Consider the following 20,997-nt stretch of genomic DNA (forward strand, 5'->3'; position numbering starts at 1 on the left):
GCTCATGTTTTTAAATTGCCTCAAGAAATTGGAGACATTGAATAATTTATATAATGTAATAGTCAACGACCATTACAGAGAAAAGTTTCGTACAAGTCAAACCAACGTAAATGAGATAATTAATTGAGTAGGCCAATCATGATTTTTTTCCACATTCATATATAAGTATGGCCGATATATGATTATGATGATCATGTGTTATCTCGTTGGCTTGAAATGTTGACCCTATGTTTTCGGCCACAATATTGTTAATTATCAACCTTTTCATACGTACTTACGATGATTATAATGGAGGATTAAATGATTAATTGGTTGGATCACGTGGGAGCTCAGCTCCGATCCTGAGCATGTGATTCGACTCTTGATCGATCAAATTGATCTCATTATGTAGGAACTCGGCACCTAAGCATGTGATCCAACCTTCAAGCACCAGTTGATCAGATTATGTGGGAGTTCGTTTTCCTAACAAACAATACAACCACCGATTAAATTGATGGATCGCAGGGGAGCTCGGCTCTCGTGCTTGTAAAGCGTACCCGATCTCCATAAATATCTTATCCTTGATCAAAGTGGTCAGATCAAATCACGTGGTATCTCAGCTTCTAAGCACAAGATCCGAGCTCTGATAAAATAGATTGGATCACGTGGGAGCTCCTCATGGGGTGAGCAACATCATCTCGAACCCCAGTGCAAGCAACAAAGCTCGCCCCATTGAAGAGCAACAGTGCTCGCACTTAATTGAGCTAAAGTCCTCGCATCCAGGGGAGCCTGCTTGGACCCCAGGTGAGCCAACAATGCTCTCACCCCGGTGTGTGAAAATTTGGTCGAACCCATGACGAACAAGTAGTGCTTGCATGAGAGAGTAAAGAGTGATCGAACCCATGGCTGAGCACCCTCGAGTGAGAAAGGAGTACTCGTACCCGATGTGAGCAAAGAGTGTCTGCACCCAGGCAAGCATAGATAGTTCAAACCCCGGGAGAAGCAACAACAATTCCTACACAAGGAAATTGAAAGTGCTCGTGCTTGAGGCAAGCATCGTGAAAGAGCATGAAGGTTCGACCAATGGCTTAGAGTGCTTGTCTGGTGGAATGGTGAGAAAAAAGTGTTTGGAAAATAAAGCTTGGGTAGAAAAATGTAGACAGACCAAAAAATGAAGGTAGAACGTGAAAATGTGGCAAGGTGGAAAAATGAAGGTAAGTCAGAAAATGAAGGTCGGTGGAAAACAAAAATTGGACAAAAAAATGAACCTAGATGACCAAAAGAAGTCACCCCAGAATGTACTCCTCTCAAAGGCGAGCATTCAAAAAAAAAATAACTATAAATATCTCACACCCGGGGGTGAGCACTTTGCTCAGTGTGCGCAGTAAACCTTGCATCCAATAAGACAAGTGAAGCCCCCACACTTTGCTTGGAGCAAAGACTACTCCAACCCTAAGGGGGAACAAAGATTGCTTGATCCTCTAACTGAGCAAAAGTGCTCACACTCCAAAGCGAGGGAAGTCTGAAATTTTTGTCGTGGCTCTCTATCTCTCCATCTCTGTCATGGATTGCGCCATGGTCGACAAACAAATATGACTCTACAACTTTTCTAGAGAAGAAAAGGTACGAAGCAGAAGTAGATAAAGAACGAAAGATTGGAAAACAAGAAAATGGTAGATGGAGAGTGGGGATTTTGATTTGGATTGTCATTGGCTAGTTTGATTTGGATCAATGTTGTTTATGTCTAATTCGATTTGTTGTAGAGGTATTTTAGTCAGTTTAGATATGTGACAAGGCATTTTAGCCTAACCTCGAGCTCTTGCAAGGGCACCTTTGTTGGATCAACGTACAAAAGTAGCAAGGGTATTTCAATCAACATAGGATCTATAGAGGAACATTTAGGTCAACTCATTACATTAATTTCTTTGCGGTAGAGTTTAAACTCACTCTTTTTTTTTATAGGTAGATATTATATGTTCCAAAAGTTTAAAATAATAGAAACAACTAAATTTAATTATTTATATGTTTTTCTTTTACCCTTGTAATTATTGGCAGAGAATGAGTGTAAGTGTACAACGCACTCAACAGGGTTCCTTGACTATATAGTCTGTTGCCTTATCTTATTGTTCCAAATTCGTGTGGATATGCTTATAAAGATATAATGCTATGAATATATAAGAAAGAAGATAAACATTGCCTAGTTAGCTTTTTGTTCCTCCCTTCACATGATGATGTGTGGTTAATGTCGTCACAAGTGCTACATATACATATATCTGTGAGAAAATTTAATTTACATCTAGAGCTAGTAGCTAGCGGTGATCATGGGTTTCTCGGTTTAATTTGCTACTTTTAATGGCCAAAGAACATTAATGTACGTACAATTAATATACATACATACATACATACATGGGTCCTTCATGCCAAACGGAGATCAAATTTTCCATGTGATATCTAGCTTGTGCTCTGTTCGAATACTCGAAAACCATGCATGCATGCATGCATACTTATATATTATATGATAATTAATATATGAATAATATTACATATTCTTACAGTTTTATTTACAAGATTTATTTTATTAGTTTTCTTTTAAAATTTAAATTTTATAATTTTCAACGTATCAATAACTGACATGTGGAGAAATAAATTTTTTATAAATACATTTAATATTTTTCTTAATATATACAACAAAATTAAAGGTGACCATTATATATTTGCGGTTCGTCCATCGTGCTAGTACATGAACGTGCTAGCTGGCCGCTAGTTGTCCATATATATATATTGCTGCATGCTGTTGTTTTCTTATTGGGTGAGAGTAGGACTAGTTGACCAAGTTGCATATTTTTAAGATATTTTTGTTTTAATTTAAATTCCTTCTCTTAGTTTTTTGCACTGCAACACCAAATTATTAAAGGTACCGTTGGATGTATATGTTTATTAAAATAAGGCATGAATGTAATATATATTAAACAAAGGAAACGGAATATACATACATATATACATACATATATATATATTATATATATGGTAGTTGTTTTCTTCTTAATAATGACAGAAAATCCGGTTAAACATAATTTGAAGAAAAAATTATTTTTTCATCATCATCATCTCATTTGGAAATAGATCAGATGGTCGGTAATTAACCTTACTCATTTGGAAATAAGACATCAATCATCGATCGGCAAATTAGCATGAAGTACTTTCTTCAAACTGTAGCTAGCATCGTATATGACCCATATATCAAAGAAGGAATGGAGGACAACCTTAATTTCCACGAGAACTATTAATTATATGATTTACTTGATAAATTAATTATGATTTAATTACTTTATAAATTAATTATAGGACGTTACAAAAAATCAATGTTATGGAGCTTTCTTAATTTCTAAATGTAGACAAATCAATTTTGGCTCGCTGGACACAAACAAAAACATATCATCTAGTACGACGTCTGTCACATATTAAAGGAGCAGATCGATGAAGAAACGCCACTTGAAGTAGATGTATCAATGAAAATTGATCAGTCTAAGATTCTTCAGACTTTGACGGATGGATGCAACACATAGTTGACTATTGACATTGGACATACGAATTAACGACTTGGCGATGGAGGCGTGCATGCTACGCTACTAATTTGGCTTCGTTTGCCTTCACAAATGTTGTTATCTCATCTAATCTAAATATTATAATTTTTTTAAATTTTTATATAAAATAAAATAAATAACTTAATTTTTTAAAATAATATTAAAAAAATTTATTCTAATAATATTTTATTCAACTTTTATCTCAATTCATCTCATCTGTAAAAATAAACGAGACCGTAAAATTTATTACACCATGAAAAATATATCAAGGCATTATAAATGGCTGTGTTTGGGTGCTGAGATTATGATTTAAGATGATTTGAATTGATCCGTAAATAATAAAATTTTATAAATCGTATTTAAATATATAAAATAAATTGAGATATCATATTTAACTTTTTATAAAAAAAAATAAAATTAAAAAAATAATTTATCCCATCAATAATTAAGTAAAATAAATTAAAATAGATTTGAGATTCAAATGTAGTCATAATCTTTGGTCATTTATTGAAGTGGACCACACCCATTTCCATTTGAAGCCTTGCTGGTCCTGCCTACCCAGCCCAGCTGATATTGGCCATAAGCGTGATTGCTTCTAATTGTCTACAAGCGAGTAGGTCCAGTACTGCACATTCAGATTTGGGATTATTCCGCGTAGAAGAGATCTGACGAGTCACCACCGTTTATAATTTTGACTTGGACATTTTGACGTGATATCTACATTTCTCAATTAAATCATATATCAGTTTTTGAAGTAATTCTTTTGTAATTATATCTATATGAATTACCAAGCAATTTCTCGCATCCTAGTGAGGCTCCACCCATAGCATAACTGCACGCATCCCTACTACAACTCTCCCCAAGACCGACAGTGGAAAGATCTCCTATATATGTACCAGACATTCACTCAGGACCCCAAACAAAATGGAGGAAAAAATTTGAATATAGGATGGGGAAAGAGAACAGGTTACAGACCTATCATCGTCGTCGTCGTCGTCGTCATCATCTTCCCGCAGTATCACGCTGTAGTGGTTGGTTGGTCTATTGAAAGCTAAATAAAACTAAAGACAGCTCATTGTACTGTGGCCTCCAGCTTTACATCAAGTTGTAAGTCGAATTTAATAACTACGTTCACAAGTGAAGATGGGCTTACTAACTCTGTTGGGCCTCTTCAGTGCAGCCCATTTAACCTGTATCTGTTTTTCTTTTCTCTTGAAAATTCGTAAGATATTCAATAAATATACTATAACTCTATTTATGTGCATATCTATTTACTGAACTTATAATCATGAAATCCACTCCATCATTAATTTAGAGATTATAAATTCATAACCATAGCCCATTCCATAGATTTACTAATTCTTTGATTCGAATTAGGTAAGAGGGATCTTGAACTAAGAAATAGATTCTATAAACTAAAAAATGGTATCCTATGTTAGATAAGAGCAATGATAGCCTTACAACCCCACTATACTTTATTTACAACTTATCAATAAAATAATTTTTTTTAAATTATAAACACATCAAATTAAAATTAAAACGAAAATAAATATTTTAAAAAATATTATTTTATTAGAAGGTTGTAGAAAAATTGTAAAGCAGTAATTGTTTTATCATTTCTCTTTAGGTAATAGTATATATAAACAACACTTGTAACGAGTCATATATATTTTTTTTCCTTAAGTAAGCAAGTTTTCGTTCAGTTAACGAAAAAGTGATACATGTGGAGGGGGTGAAGTTCCCTAACAAACGCTCCAATACAATAACCACAATGCAAATGTGGAGGGAAAAAAATGGATTTTGGGACCAATTTCTTGGTCCCCACCCATACCCTAAAAAGAGGGAGCTGTCTTAAAAAAAGATGGTTTTTAATCGTTCGCATAGCCATGCGAACTGTGGAACCACCATTGAAGGCGGTGGAAGTTGTGGGAGCACTGCAATTTGTTGTCTTGGAATATTTATTGGACAGATTCGTATTCCCTTTTTCAAGATTATTGGTTAAGGAAAACGATAACATAGTAGAAAACATGATATCGAATGAACTAATCGGCGGCGGAGCATGTCTTCCCGCTCACATGTGATGGTTGCAAGGTGAGGTAGAGTAGATCTAAAAGATATTGAGGTGTGGGATCTGTTGGTGTTGTACATGTAGTCGGAGAGCCTATTGGGGCGCGGTGGCGCATGAAGGCACCGTGCTGAAGCAAACCACGCATGAGGGTCATGCGTCAGGAATTTTGGCGTGGTTTCGCGTTGTCCCAATAGATCTATAGCTGTAAGGTTGTATGGCGGGACACGTGTTGACTGTTGGTCATCGGAGTGCGATAGATTTGACCAAAATCGAACTAGTGGAGGGGAGAGAATAAAAACACTACCATGAAAGCCAAAGTATATACACAAAGCGGTATCAAGTGGAGTGGAGGGTGAGAAGGGATTTGAGTTTTCTAAAGAGAATGAAGCATTTCTCTTTCTAAAACCCATAGAACGCAGCTCTCCAAATAGAGATATTTTAAATGTAAGGAGACCTATTGAAACTTAGAAATATAGACATTCGTACCATCCATGCCAGAATAAATAAAGTTTTTCAAAAAACCTGCTAATAGAAAAAGAACTACTAAGGATAAGAGACATAAGGCGAAACATAGAGGAAAAAATAGATCCTTTGCATATAAACCTACTTGATCTCGAATGTTATGGATTCTGGTACGTATTGTTACAATTTGTACATATATAAATTATTTCTTTTTTTTTAATCATAATTAAACAGTAGACATACAAATATTTTAAATGTGAAATCATCTCTTATCTCAAAACAGTAGACATAAAAAGAAATAGATTTAATTATTTTTATTATATTATTAATACACATCCTCACGTGTGGACCAAACTCCCCTATCAATGTGTGATTCTAACACGTAAACTATTTAATTAAATGTGATAGAATATAGAGACAGGATTCGAACTCAAGACTTCTATTCTGATACTATGTAAATTCATCACTTATTCTAGAATATCTTAAACTGATGAAAAAATATATATTTAATTATTTGGATTTAATTATTTTATTCTTAACGTAAAACAGTACGAAGAAGGCAACAAATTCTATTAAACGAATAGTGTGGATTCGCGCGATAGTTATTGGAAAGTAGTCCCCCAAGGCCCAACGTTATCTCGGCCTTGTAACGACAATATTTTTCAGTTCTCTGTTTACAGGAAGTGGAAAAAACTGACAAGTGAAAGTTTCCAATAGAAAGTGGCTGGAGGATTGTTGGAGTGGCCTGTCCTCCTCCTCAGCCGGGCGCTGACCGCAGAGAATGGGATTTCAGTATCCATTCATATGATCACTTTGACTGAAATTTTTGAAAAAGAAAAACAAACAGTTAACCAGTCATGTTAGCATGCCACATTACAAGGTGTTGGGTGCCTTTCTATGAGGATACTAAACAAACAAAGATCATGAAAACGAAGTCTCAGGAAAAAAAAAAATGAAAGAGGAAAAATAGAACCGAAATTTATCTTATTTTTATCTTATTTTACAGATCTACAGTACAAACAACTGATTTGGTTAGAATTGAGGGAGAGATCCTTTCTAACTTATACTATGTGGTGAACTTCTCCAAGGCATAGCCCTTTAGACCCACCTCTACAGAGTAAATCTCAGTCCAGTGCACCGCATCCTCGGAAGTTTCTCTACACGAAACTGATTAAATCGCTGACTTTTCACCAGAGACTGTGGCCTCAAAGGATTGTTTGCACCCATGAGGTGTCAAATCTTGAACCTTTAAATGAGTGATATCCTAAGACCAAGGCCTCTCTAACTTACTAAGACCAAGGCCTCTCTAACTTATATTTAGTCTAAGTAAGATAATAAAAAATCATAGTTCCTGAATCCTGCCTTAAAATGCCATAATATTCAGGTAGATAGATAGATGAGATGCAAAAATATATTAACAAAGTTGGCATATTGTCAGAAGGACAAAACATAATTCCATATTACCAATATAAAACTGCTATAACAAGGAGACAAGACTGGCTAAACGACAATGCAAATACAGCAGGAAACTTCATCCATCCCTATCTTTTTTTTGTCCATAATTATAGCTAGACTTAAAAGATTGATAGCCACCACTCACATGGCCATCAGTTTGTCATGCCCATCCCATGTGCTCCCTCTTCAAAACATGCAAAAGACTCATGACCTTTCTATATCCAACTAACTTACATCTTATCATATTACTATTTCTTCTTTGCTACATAACAGCAATTGCATTCAACAATGAAACATATGTTATCGGAAACCTGTAACAGCAGCTTTTATTTGATATCTACCTGCAGAGTTGCAGTTACAATCTTTAACAAAAACCTGTTCAAAACCTGGTTTTGCAAGAGGAAAACTTTTGTTGCGTGGAAGACAGAAACATAGACAAAAAGACAAAAACAAAAGAAAAGAAAGAAAAATTTGGCAAGCACTTATGCAGATATATATACCTATAAAGATTTAAAAGATAAAAAAAAAACAGAGAAGAAAAGATAAAAAAAAAATTACATTCAAGAATGCCAGATTCCACTCAACATTAAGCGGAATCTGTTCCTGGACAGCTTCTTGACAAGTCTCTTAGCATCGGAAACGTCGGCTTGTGCAAGTTTCTCTAAGTTTTCCATATACCCAGAATTGACAATTTTTCTTTTCACACTATTGCAACTTGTTAATGAAATTAATATGGACAGCAGGAACCTTTTGCTACCTGAACGTTCTTCCTCTGAGTCAAGCAGTTGCAAGAGCAACCCAATATTCCGGTCATCCTGCACGAACCTCTTTCGATTTTTAGGGAGCAAGACCATGCCAGAGAGTGCCTCAGCTGCCATTTCCCGAACTTCAAATGACTTTGCATTGAGAAATTTAACAAGCTCAGGCATAAACCCCGCATCACCCATTGCTTTCTTGGCCTCCTCTGATGTCTCACTTAGCCTGAACGCCACCTTGAGTGCCAATTCCTGAACTGAAACATCCCCATATCGAATATAGTACATAAGCTGATCCACAAAACCATAATTCATCAAGCTTTTCACGGCACTCGTGGACGAGAAACACAAACTCTCAATTGCTCTCAATGCTATCTCCCGGGTTTTTAAGGAATAAGACCATTTAGGATCCACGACCCGTATTAATGTGCGAATGCCTCCATCTCTAATCACTATTTCCCTGATCAATTCATCTCCAAATGCTATAGTTTGAAGGAATTCAATAGCTATCATTTGCAAAGCTTCATCTTTAGACCTTGCAAGCTTGATACACATCGAAATAGCACCTTCTTCAATCAAAAACCGCTTTATTTCTTCAATTCCAATGAGATTTCTCAGTACCCCACAAGCAGGACCAACCAACTCTTTCTTGCAATCAACACCAGTACATAGTTTCAGCAGCGCAGTCACTCCACCGTGAGCCGAGACCGACCACGAATTTTCCGAATTCTCGGTCAGTTTTTTCAAACACCTTACAGAACCCTCTTTCGCCAAATCACTCCCACACTCCAAAACCCGAATCAACGGAGCGATTGCCCCCGCCCCGGTCAAAACCCCTTTGTACGAATCGAACCCGGCGACCACCGAGACCACCTTGGTAGACTCTTCTTGAATCTCCGTATCTGGAGAATCAAGAAAATTTAGCAAAACGTTCACGACATCGTCCACTTCCAACATTACTTTCACATATTTCTCGTCCTCTGCCACAACCTCGTACAGATTAACCAAGGCTTGCCTTTTCATTCCCGAATCACCGACCTTCATTCTGGTCAACAAGTCTCTCACATAAAACCGCATGTCGTCTCTGCAAGCACCACGACCAGGCTTTGAAACAACCAAGGCATTACCGTGAGTCAAAATACCGGCAGCATACATGTCCGATAGGTCCTTCACGTGCCGATCGAGCTTCGTGAGGATCACATTCAAGTCGCTTTGCATAAGAAGCTTGCCGCTATAAGAGAGATCCACGCAACGGCGTGCGAGGTCGTAGCACTCGTTAAGTGTCACTAATATGGCAGATGCTAAGCCTGAGACCGCTGTGTTTTGGCCGGAGTACTCGCAGTTCTCCGTGGCGATTAAACTTGAGTTGAGCTCCTCGAGCTTGTCCCGAATCGACTGCCATTTCGCTGCAAAGACTTTGACTGAATGGGACAATAATATCAACGACGACAAGATCTCAAGGGCAAGTCGGAGACTGGACATTCCGGCGGATGGTACAGGCGAGCTTCGGTCTGGTTTATCTTCACCCATTTTGGTTCTCACTGGTTTTCGAGCAAACCCATTTCCTGATTCGTATGCTGGAGACGAATGAGAACCCTGACGATATTATCGTAGACTGGGAAATTGGGACTCTTGACTGCTTGTCTATCCATACTTATCCTGTATTTGCAGCTGGAAGTGACTTAGATCCCAGTACGAATTTACGGTACTAACCTTCTAGGTCGTGACTTATACTGACAGGTCAAAGAAGGTGGTGTAGGGACAGTTCTGTCATAGCAAAGGTGAAAAGGTTGGATCACTCTCTCGGGAGCTGGGAGCATATTTAAAAACGGATGAGATGGTTAAAAGGGAAAAAACCAGATGGCTCAAACGAAACGACAAGAATAAATTAATAATGGCATGTTAATATGGATTTATAAAGGCATTTCTCAGCTATTTTTTGGCAAATATACAAAGAAACATAATAATACAAGTGTGGTAAAAGCAAGCTTATCTTAAGCTTTATTAGTATTTGATGATTACATGATTTAGATTGGAAGTTATAAGTTAGCTGTGACTATCATTATATACGTGTAATTTCTTTTTCACAACAATACAATACTTTGATTGTGTTTGGATGTTGAAGTGAGTTGAATTGAGTTGTGTTAAGATGATAAAATATTATTAGAATATTATTTTTTAATATTATTATTATTTTGAGATTTGAAAAAATTGAATTGTTTATTATATTTTGTATTGGGATTTGAAAAAGTTGTAATGATGAGTTAAGATGAGTTGAGAGTATTTGAGAAACCAAACGAAGCCTTTATCATTTTCTTTAAGAAAATACTTTAGTATTATATAAAAATAAATCTACAAACTGATGTGTCTTGATGTGGTACGTCAGATTGTAAAATTACTTTTACTATAAAGTAGATATAATGGATTGATCTATAAAAATACATCAATTTCTAAGTTTATTTTATATAATCTATTTGTGTTTGTAATAGTTCTCTTTTTTTTTTATATATCATTAATTTTTACTATATAAAAAAAATGATTATTTATAACGAAAATAATCATTTGAGATGAGAATTGACTTATTTTAATAAAAAAATAATCATTTTCGTAACAAATGAGAGAATTATATTAGGCTGATCAATTGCTTGAACGCTATATGGTTCTTGGGAATTAAATGCATGAAGAAATATTTGAATTCCCATATATATATATATATATATATATATATAAAACTTATTTTAAAGTACTCTATATATTAATCTCAAAGCTCAATAAAATTTAAGCAGTCGCTGTGGTGATTTTCGAATCAATTTCCTATTTCATTTGTTGTAATAGAAGAAGATCAGAAGAAAGAAACCGTAGATGATCAGCATGCTGCATTGCATGTACGTAGATCCTGTAACCTTAATCATTTGATGCATGCATTATGCATATATAGAGAAAGTGATATATTGAGTTGATTTCGCGAGAGGGAAATTGCTGCGTAATTTCTCGAAATAAGGGAATTTAAACTACTTTCCTTTTCTTTACAGGTTAAAAAGCATTCGAGAAAATTAATGAGGGCCCGTTTCCACGCACTATTGGGGTCGCAGAGAATATATAGAAGAAGGAAGTGCAAAAGGAAAAGCTAATTTGGAGAAAAAAAAGTACTGCAAAGGAAGAAACAAAGGCTGTGAATATTGGAACCTTATTAGATAGAGCTAGGGAGGAAAAACCAGCAGTTCTCATACAAAATATACATGCATCACTATAATGAAAATAAATATTTGTGAAGGATTATTTATAATAGATTTATTTTAATAAAAAATAATTATTTTTATAAATAAATAATTTTTTTTGTAATGCATGAAACTCTTGCTAATAAAATTAAAGACACCGATGTGATTAGGTGAAAAGCAAGAAAAAAAAAAGAGAGAGTAGCTTTCAGTACCCCTTTAGCATGGGGCATGACGACACAGTCCCCACCCAACCATGTGAAGCCCCGTAACCCTTAGTTAGGATGCCTTGAGAAGGCAGTCACCTTTTGAATGCGAAGTGGAGGTAAAATCTCCACACAAATGAAGAGAAAAAAGTGTTATTTTTCTAATGCTTTTTTCAAGTTTTGATAATGAGAGGACCGGAGCTACACAAAAGCCAAAAAAAGCAGCCTCAGCTGCTGTGTCAAAACAATGACAAAGGGATCAAAAGCATGCATGCATGCACTTGAGCTGCATGGGTCATGTGTATTGACCGTTAAGCTACCCATGGTGCAATTCATTGTAGTTTTCGTCGAGTAAGTGTGGGGCAAAAGCATCATGCATGCCTGCTAAAACCTTGGAAGATGACAAAATGACACCTACAAAAGAAATCCAATCACCCATGAAAGGTTCGATCCATATATGCCATTGATTATTTAGTTGTCTAATTTAATTTTCTAGTCACGGATCCTGATTTTATGTTATCTACTACTGATCACAATGATTATATTGCTAATTTATAATATGGAGTGTTCAAAATTATTCACTTTTAATGATCGATTCAGCATATATTATATATATATATATATATATATATATATATATATATATTATTCTTGCTCATGAAAGATAATTAATCAAGCATGCAGCTAGGGAAAGTCAGCATCAAAGTACCCTTTTCATCCATCCATCCATCCACATCTATATTCCTCTCTTGCAAAAGGTGGTGGCTAGATCACGAGAAAGTTGTAACCACGACTTATGCTAATGCGTTTGAATTAATTGAAAGCTGCTTTAATTAGATATAAAGTGTAAACTGTATTTAAAGCTCCAAGCTGAAACCAAACAAAAAAACGTCCTCACCGACTCTACGCTGTGTTGGGTTTTTTTTTATTAATGCTTATGGAGTTAGGTACAATGCCATTTGTACGCAAAAGCAAGAAAGCGATGGCCTAGGCAAACTTTGAGTAGGGAAGAAGGGAAATTTGATATGTACTCGAGCATACATGGTTGTATATATAATACCTTAGCTTTGAAGAGAAAAGTACACGTGACAATATATATATTGTGTTCATGATCTACTGATCCTCCAAAGAGGGCCAAGCTGCTAGAAGATATGCCTGCGAATAATCATGAAAAATTATATATAAGACAAATCAGATATCTTGCTTCATGATCATTTGGTGTTGTCAATCCTTAATAGGAAACCGTTGTGATTTCACGATCATGCCCACTATTTTGGGGTCGAAATGTTGTTGAATTCGGCATATTATTTATTTATTTATTATCACGATCTTCATGATCATCTAGAGAAATTAGTCCACATCCACAGAACAATTAATTGGATCATGTATTTAGAAATATTATTTCCATTTATATATATATATATATATATAAATATATATATAAGACCCATGCAGGTAGATAAAGTTCAATTAACTGCTTCTGCAAACTTAAAATAATTGAATATACGTACGCATGTGATCGACGTTGTTTTATGTGCTTGTGTGTGTGTGTGTATATATATATAGATAGATATAGATATTAGTGGTAGACAATAAAGATTTGAACTTGGCTTTATCTAAACTCAAATAATCGGTTAACGAGATCAATTTGGAGAATATACAATTTTTGGATGTTGATGTGATGTGTTAAAAGAGCTTTCTCATCGTCGGTGAGTGGATGCCGACTCTTCCAAAATAATTAAGCATACAACTTTAATCCCCATCTTTGGGACCCTTAACAATTAACATGCATTTGACTGAACTATATATATATTTATATATATATATGTATCTTATTAGCAGCTAGTCAATGAGAAGAAAATGCGAAAGATCTGCCTTGTCCCAAGATTTTAAACTCCTTCCAAACATGATGCAATATCGAAGATTGCAGCGAACAAAACTTGGTTAATTAAAGTCTTTGTTTGTTTCATCCTCATGATCACTAAGATTTTGGAAAACTAGCTCTGTTTCTGCAGCTGATATTGCAAGAAAAATCATGTGTGCCCGGCCAGGAATATTAATATTGATCATGATCACGCACAGAGCTTTAACCCTCGCCCAAGACTGATATGGTTTATTATAATTATGTTCGAATCTGAGTGAGACAGCTCAACAACTTTAGCTTACACGTAGTTAGATAATGATGCATTAGACAGCACTGTTAATGTAGGGTGGGAACACAAACAAAGTTTCAGTCTGCACTGAATGATGATATCTAAAGATAGAAAAATAGACCTGCCACCAAACCTAAGTCTAAACCCTTCTCAAGATTATCGGATCGACTTTTCTGAAGGCTTGAAGGATGAGATAATTGTGAAGTAAAATCATGACGAATGACGATGAGCAACACTTGTAAGATCTTACGTAATGACCCCACAAAATAAAACTCTCACGCACACCTTTCATCAGTTCTCGTCATAATTATTATCTAGTGAATTCTAAAATGATAATTAATCTTACATGGAGGTGTGGATAAATGTTTAGAAGTGGATTGAGGCCGGTGATCGGTTTAAGTTCATCAATGGGCGTCCTTTCATTGATATGTTGGTGTTTAAATATATATATACATTCACACGCGCGAGAGAATATATATATATATATATATATATATAGCTAGCAGTCACATGAATACATTAACCTGTACGTACACAGCTGGACGTACAAATATTCTACAAAATGAAACAATCATGTAACAGCAGATTTGGTGTCAGTATGATCATCGATCGTTTAAAAGTATCGATCGAACATGAGCTTTGAATGTGATGGCCTGCTTGAATCTTGGCTGGGAGATAAGTCATTGACTTCAGAATCACTATGGTTAACAGACCCCCGCAAGCTAATAGGGAGAGGCCGAACCATAAGCTTGTCACAAAGGAAAGAAAATCTGGTAGTTGTTAAGCCCTTAGTGAAGACATCAGCAAGTACTTGAGCAGTAGTTGCTATAATCTGAATGTCCTTGTTGAGTACCTTATCACGTATGAAGTGGTAGTCCATTTCTTATTTAGTGGGAGCATGAAAGATTGGGTTAGATCGAAGCAAGAGCTATCGCATCAAGCTGTTGTCACACCAAATGGTTGGAGCATTGAGCAAGGAAATATGCAGGTCCTGAAGTAACATTCTGATCTAGAAAAGTTCAACGGTAACCAAGGCTAATGAGCGATACTCAGCTCCGTGCTACTCCAAGAGATAAGAGAGGTTCCAAGGAAGATTCTAGAACCACTAGTTGATCTTCTATCATTAATAGAACCTGCCCAATTAGAATCATAGTAGGCAGATAGGGTGAGTGAGCCACCGGTGAGGTTAAATTAGAATTTTGAGAAAACTGTCTCACGATGCAACAAAGAGAGTATGATTTTGCATTTATAGGAGAGTATTGCATGTTTACTTACATAAAAGGAAGGAACTATACAAGAATAAAAACAGAGTTGTACACGTCAAGAATAAAAGAAACGAAGTTGTACATGCCAAAAATAAAAAGATTACAAACTACAAATAAAGGATGCAGCAGAACTTCAGGAAATTAGATGGGTGTGCTGGCATATGCTGTCATCTTGAGGAGAATGGTTATTACTCCCCCTCAAACTTGGCCAGGGAGATGGACAGAGGCCAAGTTTGAATCGTAAATCAAGAAAGATAGCTTTGGCAAGTAGCTTTGTAAAAATATCAACAACATGATGAGATGATGATACATAGTGAGTCTCAAGAGTGCCAAGTGCAACTTTTTCAAGAACAAAATGATAATGGTCGAGCTCGATATGTTTAGTTCGGGCGTGAAATATGGGATTAATAGACATATGTAAAGCGCTGATGTTATCACAGTGGAGGATTGAGGGCTGTGGAAGGAAGTTGCCAAGATCACGAAGAATGAAGGAAAGCCAAGTGAGCTCGGCAACTGCAGAGGCCATGGAGCGGTATTTGGCTTCAGTACTAGAACAAGCAGTAGTGGCCTATTTCTTAGCACTCTAGGAGATGCAGTTGCCTCCAAGGAAGGTGCAAAACCCAGTAGTGGACCAACAGGTGGAAGGACCGCCAACCCAATCAGCGTCTGAGAAGGCATATAGATCAAGTGAGCTAGTCTTGAGTAAATGGATGCCAAGGTGGGCAGTGCCGTGAACATATAGAAGAATTTGTTTCACAAGCTGGAAATGAGCCATGGATGGTGCATGCAAAAATTGACATGCGAAGTTGACGTTGTAGGAGATATCCGATCGAGTGAAGGTCAAATATTGGAGTCTGCCTACTAGACTTCGATAGTGAGGCAGACTTCGATAGTGAGTTGGATCCGAATACTACTTGTCAATAGAAGTGACAATGCGCCTTTTGGAGGGCATGGGAGTGGCACACGGCTTGTAACAATCCATGGAAGCTCGTTGGAGTAAATCAAGAGCATAATGGGTTTGTGAAAGGAAGAGACTTTGATGGGTGCGATGGACTTGGATGCCAAGGAACTGATGCAGGGACCCCATATCCTTTATAGAAAATTCAGCAGAGAGCTGTGAGACGAGCCAATCAATACGAGATAGTGTATCTTCGATATGAGCCATATCGTCTACATAAAGAAGGAGGATCAAGGTGCCAGCAAAGGAATGGTTGATAAAAAGGCTCAGATCAGCCGTGCTACAATAAAAACCAAGATGCAATAAGAATGTGCTTAGTCGATCAAACCAAGCACGAGGAGCATGTTTGAGGCCATAAAGAGCACGGGTAAGCATGCAAACATGGTGAGGTCGGCTAGTATCAATAAAGCCTGGGGGTTATTGCATGTAGACTGGTGTGTTGAGGAAGCTGTGGAGGAATGTATTTTTTACATCAAGTTGATGAATTTTCCAGTCTTTACTACGACAATAGTAAGTACAAGGCGTATGTTGGCTGGTTTGATCACAGGAGAAAATGTTTCAGAAAAATCAAGCTCATCCAGTTGGTGGAAACTTTTAGCTATGACAGGAGCCTTGAGACACTCAAGAGAACCATCTGGTTTGAGTTTAACTTTGTAAACCCATTTACAATCGAAGATGTTCATGTCTGGTTGAGCAGGGACAAGTGTCCATGTCTTGCTTTGATCAAGCTCATCAAGTTCTTCGTTCATGGCTGCAAGCCAGCTAAGATGGCGTTGAGTAGAGGTTATATTCTGAGGCACATGTGGAGGTGAAAAGGAATTGCAAGCAACATGAAGATTTTGGTATTTAGGATTTGGTTTATAAATACCAGCTCGAGCCCAAGTTATCATTTGATGTTGAGGCAAGTTAATGTGGGTAGCAGTTGATTGAGTGTTGTGCTCGAGAGGAGGAGGTGTTGTAAGAGAGCTGGGTTGATTAGAGATATTATGGGGTACCAAAGTAGAAGTAGTGTTGTTGATCACTGATGGAGAGGGCTCAGGAGGAGCATGAGTTAAGGCAGGCAAGCTTTGGAGTATTTCAAAAGCAAACGAGGAAGGATCACCATCAATGAAAGAGCTGAAATCACTTGTAACGGTTTTAGAACCATATAATTTTCCTGGAGAGGAGTATGGTAGAACCGATTCATTGAAGATAACATGCTGTGAGATGTACAAACAGTCAATAGGAGGATAAAAACATTTTTACCCCTTGTGTTTAGTACTATATAGCCAAGAAAAACACACGGTAGTGATTTTGGCTCCAACTTGTTCTCATGGTAAGCACCAAGAAAAGGGAAGCAATGAGAACCCAACACACAAAAGCTAGAATAGTTTGGATGACGTCCATACAACAGAAAATATGGAGACTGCATATTGAGAGCATTGAAGGGTAGTCAATTGAGCAAAAAAACTACAATGGAGAAACAATCAATCCAAAACCGTTGTGGAAGATGAGTGTGAAACATCAATATGGTAAATCCAAGTTCGGTGACATTGCGCGCGTTCAACCTTCCCATTTTGTTCGGGAGTTTTGGGACATGTAGATTGATGATGAATGCTCTTGGATTGCTGATAAGAAGAGAAAGCATGTGAGAAAAATTATCCTCCTTCATCACTCTGGAAAATATGGATCTGGGCATTAAATTGGCATTGCACATATCTATAAAACAATATCAAAGCATGTAGCTAATTTTAATTTTGTCCTCATGGGAAAAAAAACCAAGTGAAATTCATGTATTCATCAATAAATATGTAGTAGAAGCAAAGGTCACAGGTCCGCAAAGGTCACAATGAATTTTGTGAAAATGTATTTTTATTTGATTGTCACTTGGTAGAAACGGTAGTCTATACGTTTTTCCCATTTTACAACTAACACAAATAGATGCATCGGTGGATTTTGTTGTATCAAAACAAATCCTTTTATTTGAATGTAAATGTACTAGAACTTGATGATGTGGGTGTCCTAAGCGTAAGTGCAAGACTTGGGGAATGGCGTCCACTTGGAATGAGTGGTTGAAGCGATTGAAGCATTTGAGGGCTGTGTGGTTCCTTTTGTTACAAATTTGACAGATTAAGGAGTTGTTGGTATCAATTTTTTCAATTGTAGAAGTGGGGGAAGCACCAGCAAATCCTTGGCTGGACATTTTGTTGAAAGATGAGTTGCCTTGATGAAAACCTCATTCTTTGGAATTAAATGACTGATTTTCACTTCTTTTGTTGTTGCGATTTTTCTGAGTGTGGAAGGCCATTTGAGGAGGAGCATCAAGTTTGTGGCGCTCTGAGTAGCTCTCAAACAAGTAACTATTTCTGAGTATGAGAGAATGAGAGGCCACATCATTGTGGTTGTAAAGACTTGGTAGTCTTTGTTCAAACCATTGAGAAGCCACCATGATTTTTTTGTGATCTTGGACTAGTTTCCCTATGGTTGAAGTCATCACAAATTGCCTTAAAACGGCTTAGATACACAAAAAGTGAATTGGTGTTTTGGACAATTGAAGTGAGCCTTTGCTTAAGAGCAAGCTGCGATCAGAGGAGTCTCATGCGAAGGCATGCAGTAGAGCATTCCATACATCAATGGCAGTGTTGAAACAAAAAACAATGCTAAAGACTTATTCTGAGAGAGTGGTCATGATCCATTCTTTAACAAGGCGATTAGTTTTCCGCCATTTGGTGTAGGCTGGGTTGACAGTAGAGTTTTCATTTAGAAATTGGGGTGGTGGTTTGATGTCATCACCATTAATAAAACCTTGAAGATCGTTACTCTCCAAGATATTGAACATTTGAGTTTTTCAAAGAAGAAAATTGGATGATTTAAGACATAGAGAGACAAAGTTGGTGACATTTTGAGTCACATGATAGGGATATTCGTTAGAGGAGGGTGGGGAAGAGATTGACGAGCTGGCCATTATAGGGGCAGGAAAAAAACTGTTTGTTTGACCGTTTGACTCTAATTACCATAAAAATTTTGAGAAAACTCTGTCTCACAATGGAATATAGAGATTATCTTGTATTTATAGGAGAATATTACATGTTTACTTACAGAAAAGGAAGGAACTATACAAGAATAAAAACAAAGTTGTACATGCCAAGAATAAAAAAATTACAAACTAAAAATAAGGGATGCAGCAAAACTTTAGGAAATTAGATGGGTATGTGATGGCGCATGCTTTCATCTTGAGGGGAATGGTTATTAGAGGTGTAGGCCATGTGTGATTGAACCCTTAAGATATTGGAGAACTCTTTTAGTTGTTGTCCAATGTGTAGTGATTGGAGAGTGAAGAAGTTGACGCAATTGGTTTACTGAATAGACAATATCAAGTATTCTTAAGGTGCAAAAAAGAAAGGGCACCAACAAGTTTTCTACACTCGGTAGCTTCAAATTGTGGTTCCACATCATGTTTTGATAATTTTGAACCACAAAAATTGGAGAATTGCATGGTTTGACACCAATCATCTTTGCCCCAGAAAAAGATCCAGAATGTATTTAAATTGATTCAAATGAAGTCCAATGCTGGTATGCTTGAATCCCGAGAAAGAAGGAAAGAGCCTATGAGCAACCAGGCGAGCTTTCTTACCAATGAGAAAAGTCGACCAGCGATTACTAGCAATTCCGACTTATTGCAGGCGAGTTGCAACCTACAATCTGAACTGAGGATGGGTTTTTGGGGGCCCCATGGTGCTCCTTCTCTATGTTGATGACATCATCTTTAAGGGGTCTAGTAATCCTCTACTTGACATCTTCATTGTCATTTTACACTCTGAGTTTTCTACGAAGGACTTAGAGCATTGGCATTCATCTAGCTAAAGTCATATCTAAACTTTAGCTAAAAGTACATGTTTTGCATAAAATCAAAACTATTCAAGATATAACTTCACATTGGATTAATCAAAATAATAATATAATATTATTTTTTTAATAATAATAATTTTTTTTATTTATCTTTCATATTTTACAATTATACTAACCATATATTAATTATTAATTAACTTATTGTTTTCAAACTATTTTTTTTTCAACCTAATTATACAACAAAAACCACACATGTGTGTGTGTGTAATCAAATATGAGAGAGGGAGGGTGACATAGATAGAGAGAGAGAGGAGAGGGTTAGAGCAGAAAAAAAATTTCGGAATAAAAAATTCCTTTTAGCTATGAAGAGTAACTCACCAAATTTGGAGAAGAGTTTGGAGTTACTGTAGCTCAAAAATGGAGCAAAGGAGTTTTAGTTATTCCAATGCAGATCATTTCAATCATAATTAGGCAAAGTTTGAAGATGTATTGGCATTTAGCTAATCCAATGACAGTGCTCTTAGAGTTTTTACATTATTTTTTGGGCATTGAGGTGAATTCTACTAATCAGGGTATATATTTTATCATAGTCCAAATATGAAATGGATATTCTTTCTTGAGCACATATGACCAATTGCAAACCTTGCTCTACTCATTTATCTCCCAAAACGAGCAAGTCAATCTCTATTACATAATATTTTGATCCAACTCACTATTACAGCCTCGTGGGAGCCCTCCAATACCTTACACTTACTCATCCTGTTCTTGCTTTCAGTGTCTGTTATGTTTCTTGGTTCATGTAGCAACCCATTGATGAGTAGTTCAAAATGGTCTAAGGTATTCTTCATTATGTTCTTGGGACTCTCACTTTAGGCTTACATCTTTATTCATAGAGCACTATAGACTTGTATGCATTCTCTAATGCAGATTGGGCAGATTGCCCTCTGACACGTCACTCTATGACTAGCTATTGCACATTCTTGGGTAGTAATCTTATCTCTTAGTGTGCTAAGAAGCAACCAACTGTGTCTTGGTCTAGCATTGAGGTTGAATATCATGCAGTGACTTA

At 36.6% G+C, this 20,997-nt stretch overlaps 1 protein-coding gene across 1 annotated transcript; it reads right to left on the reverse strand.

Annotated features, from left to right (window-relative positions):
- Positions 1 to 7,846: 7,846 nt before the first annotated feature.
- LOC108990599 (vacuolar protein 8-like) lies at positions 7,847 to 9,948 on the reverse strand. Its single transcript, XM_018964605.2, has one exon. It carries the CDS (start codon positions 9,831 to 9,833, stop codon positions 8,109 to 8,111), a length of 1,725 nt encoding a protein of 574 aa, XP_018820150.1. The 5' UTR covers positions 9,834 to 9,948; the 3' UTR covers positions 7,847 to 8,108.
- Between the last annotated feature and the right edge of the window lie 11,049 nt (positions 9,949 to 20,997).

This window comes from Juglans regia, chromosome 3, assembly GCF_001411555.2.
Source record: "Juglans regia cultivar Chandler chromosome 3, Walnut 2.0, whole genome shotgun sequence".
Classification (NCBI taxonomy): Eukaryota; Viridiplantae; Streptophyta; class Magnoliopsida; order Fagales; family Juglandaceae; genus Juglans; species Juglans regia.

Coding starts and splice junctions, on each gene's coding strand:
- LOC108990599 (XM_018964605.2), bottom strand. CDS start 9,833: ATGGGTGAAGATAAACCAGACCGAAGCTCGCCTGTACCATCCGCCGGA.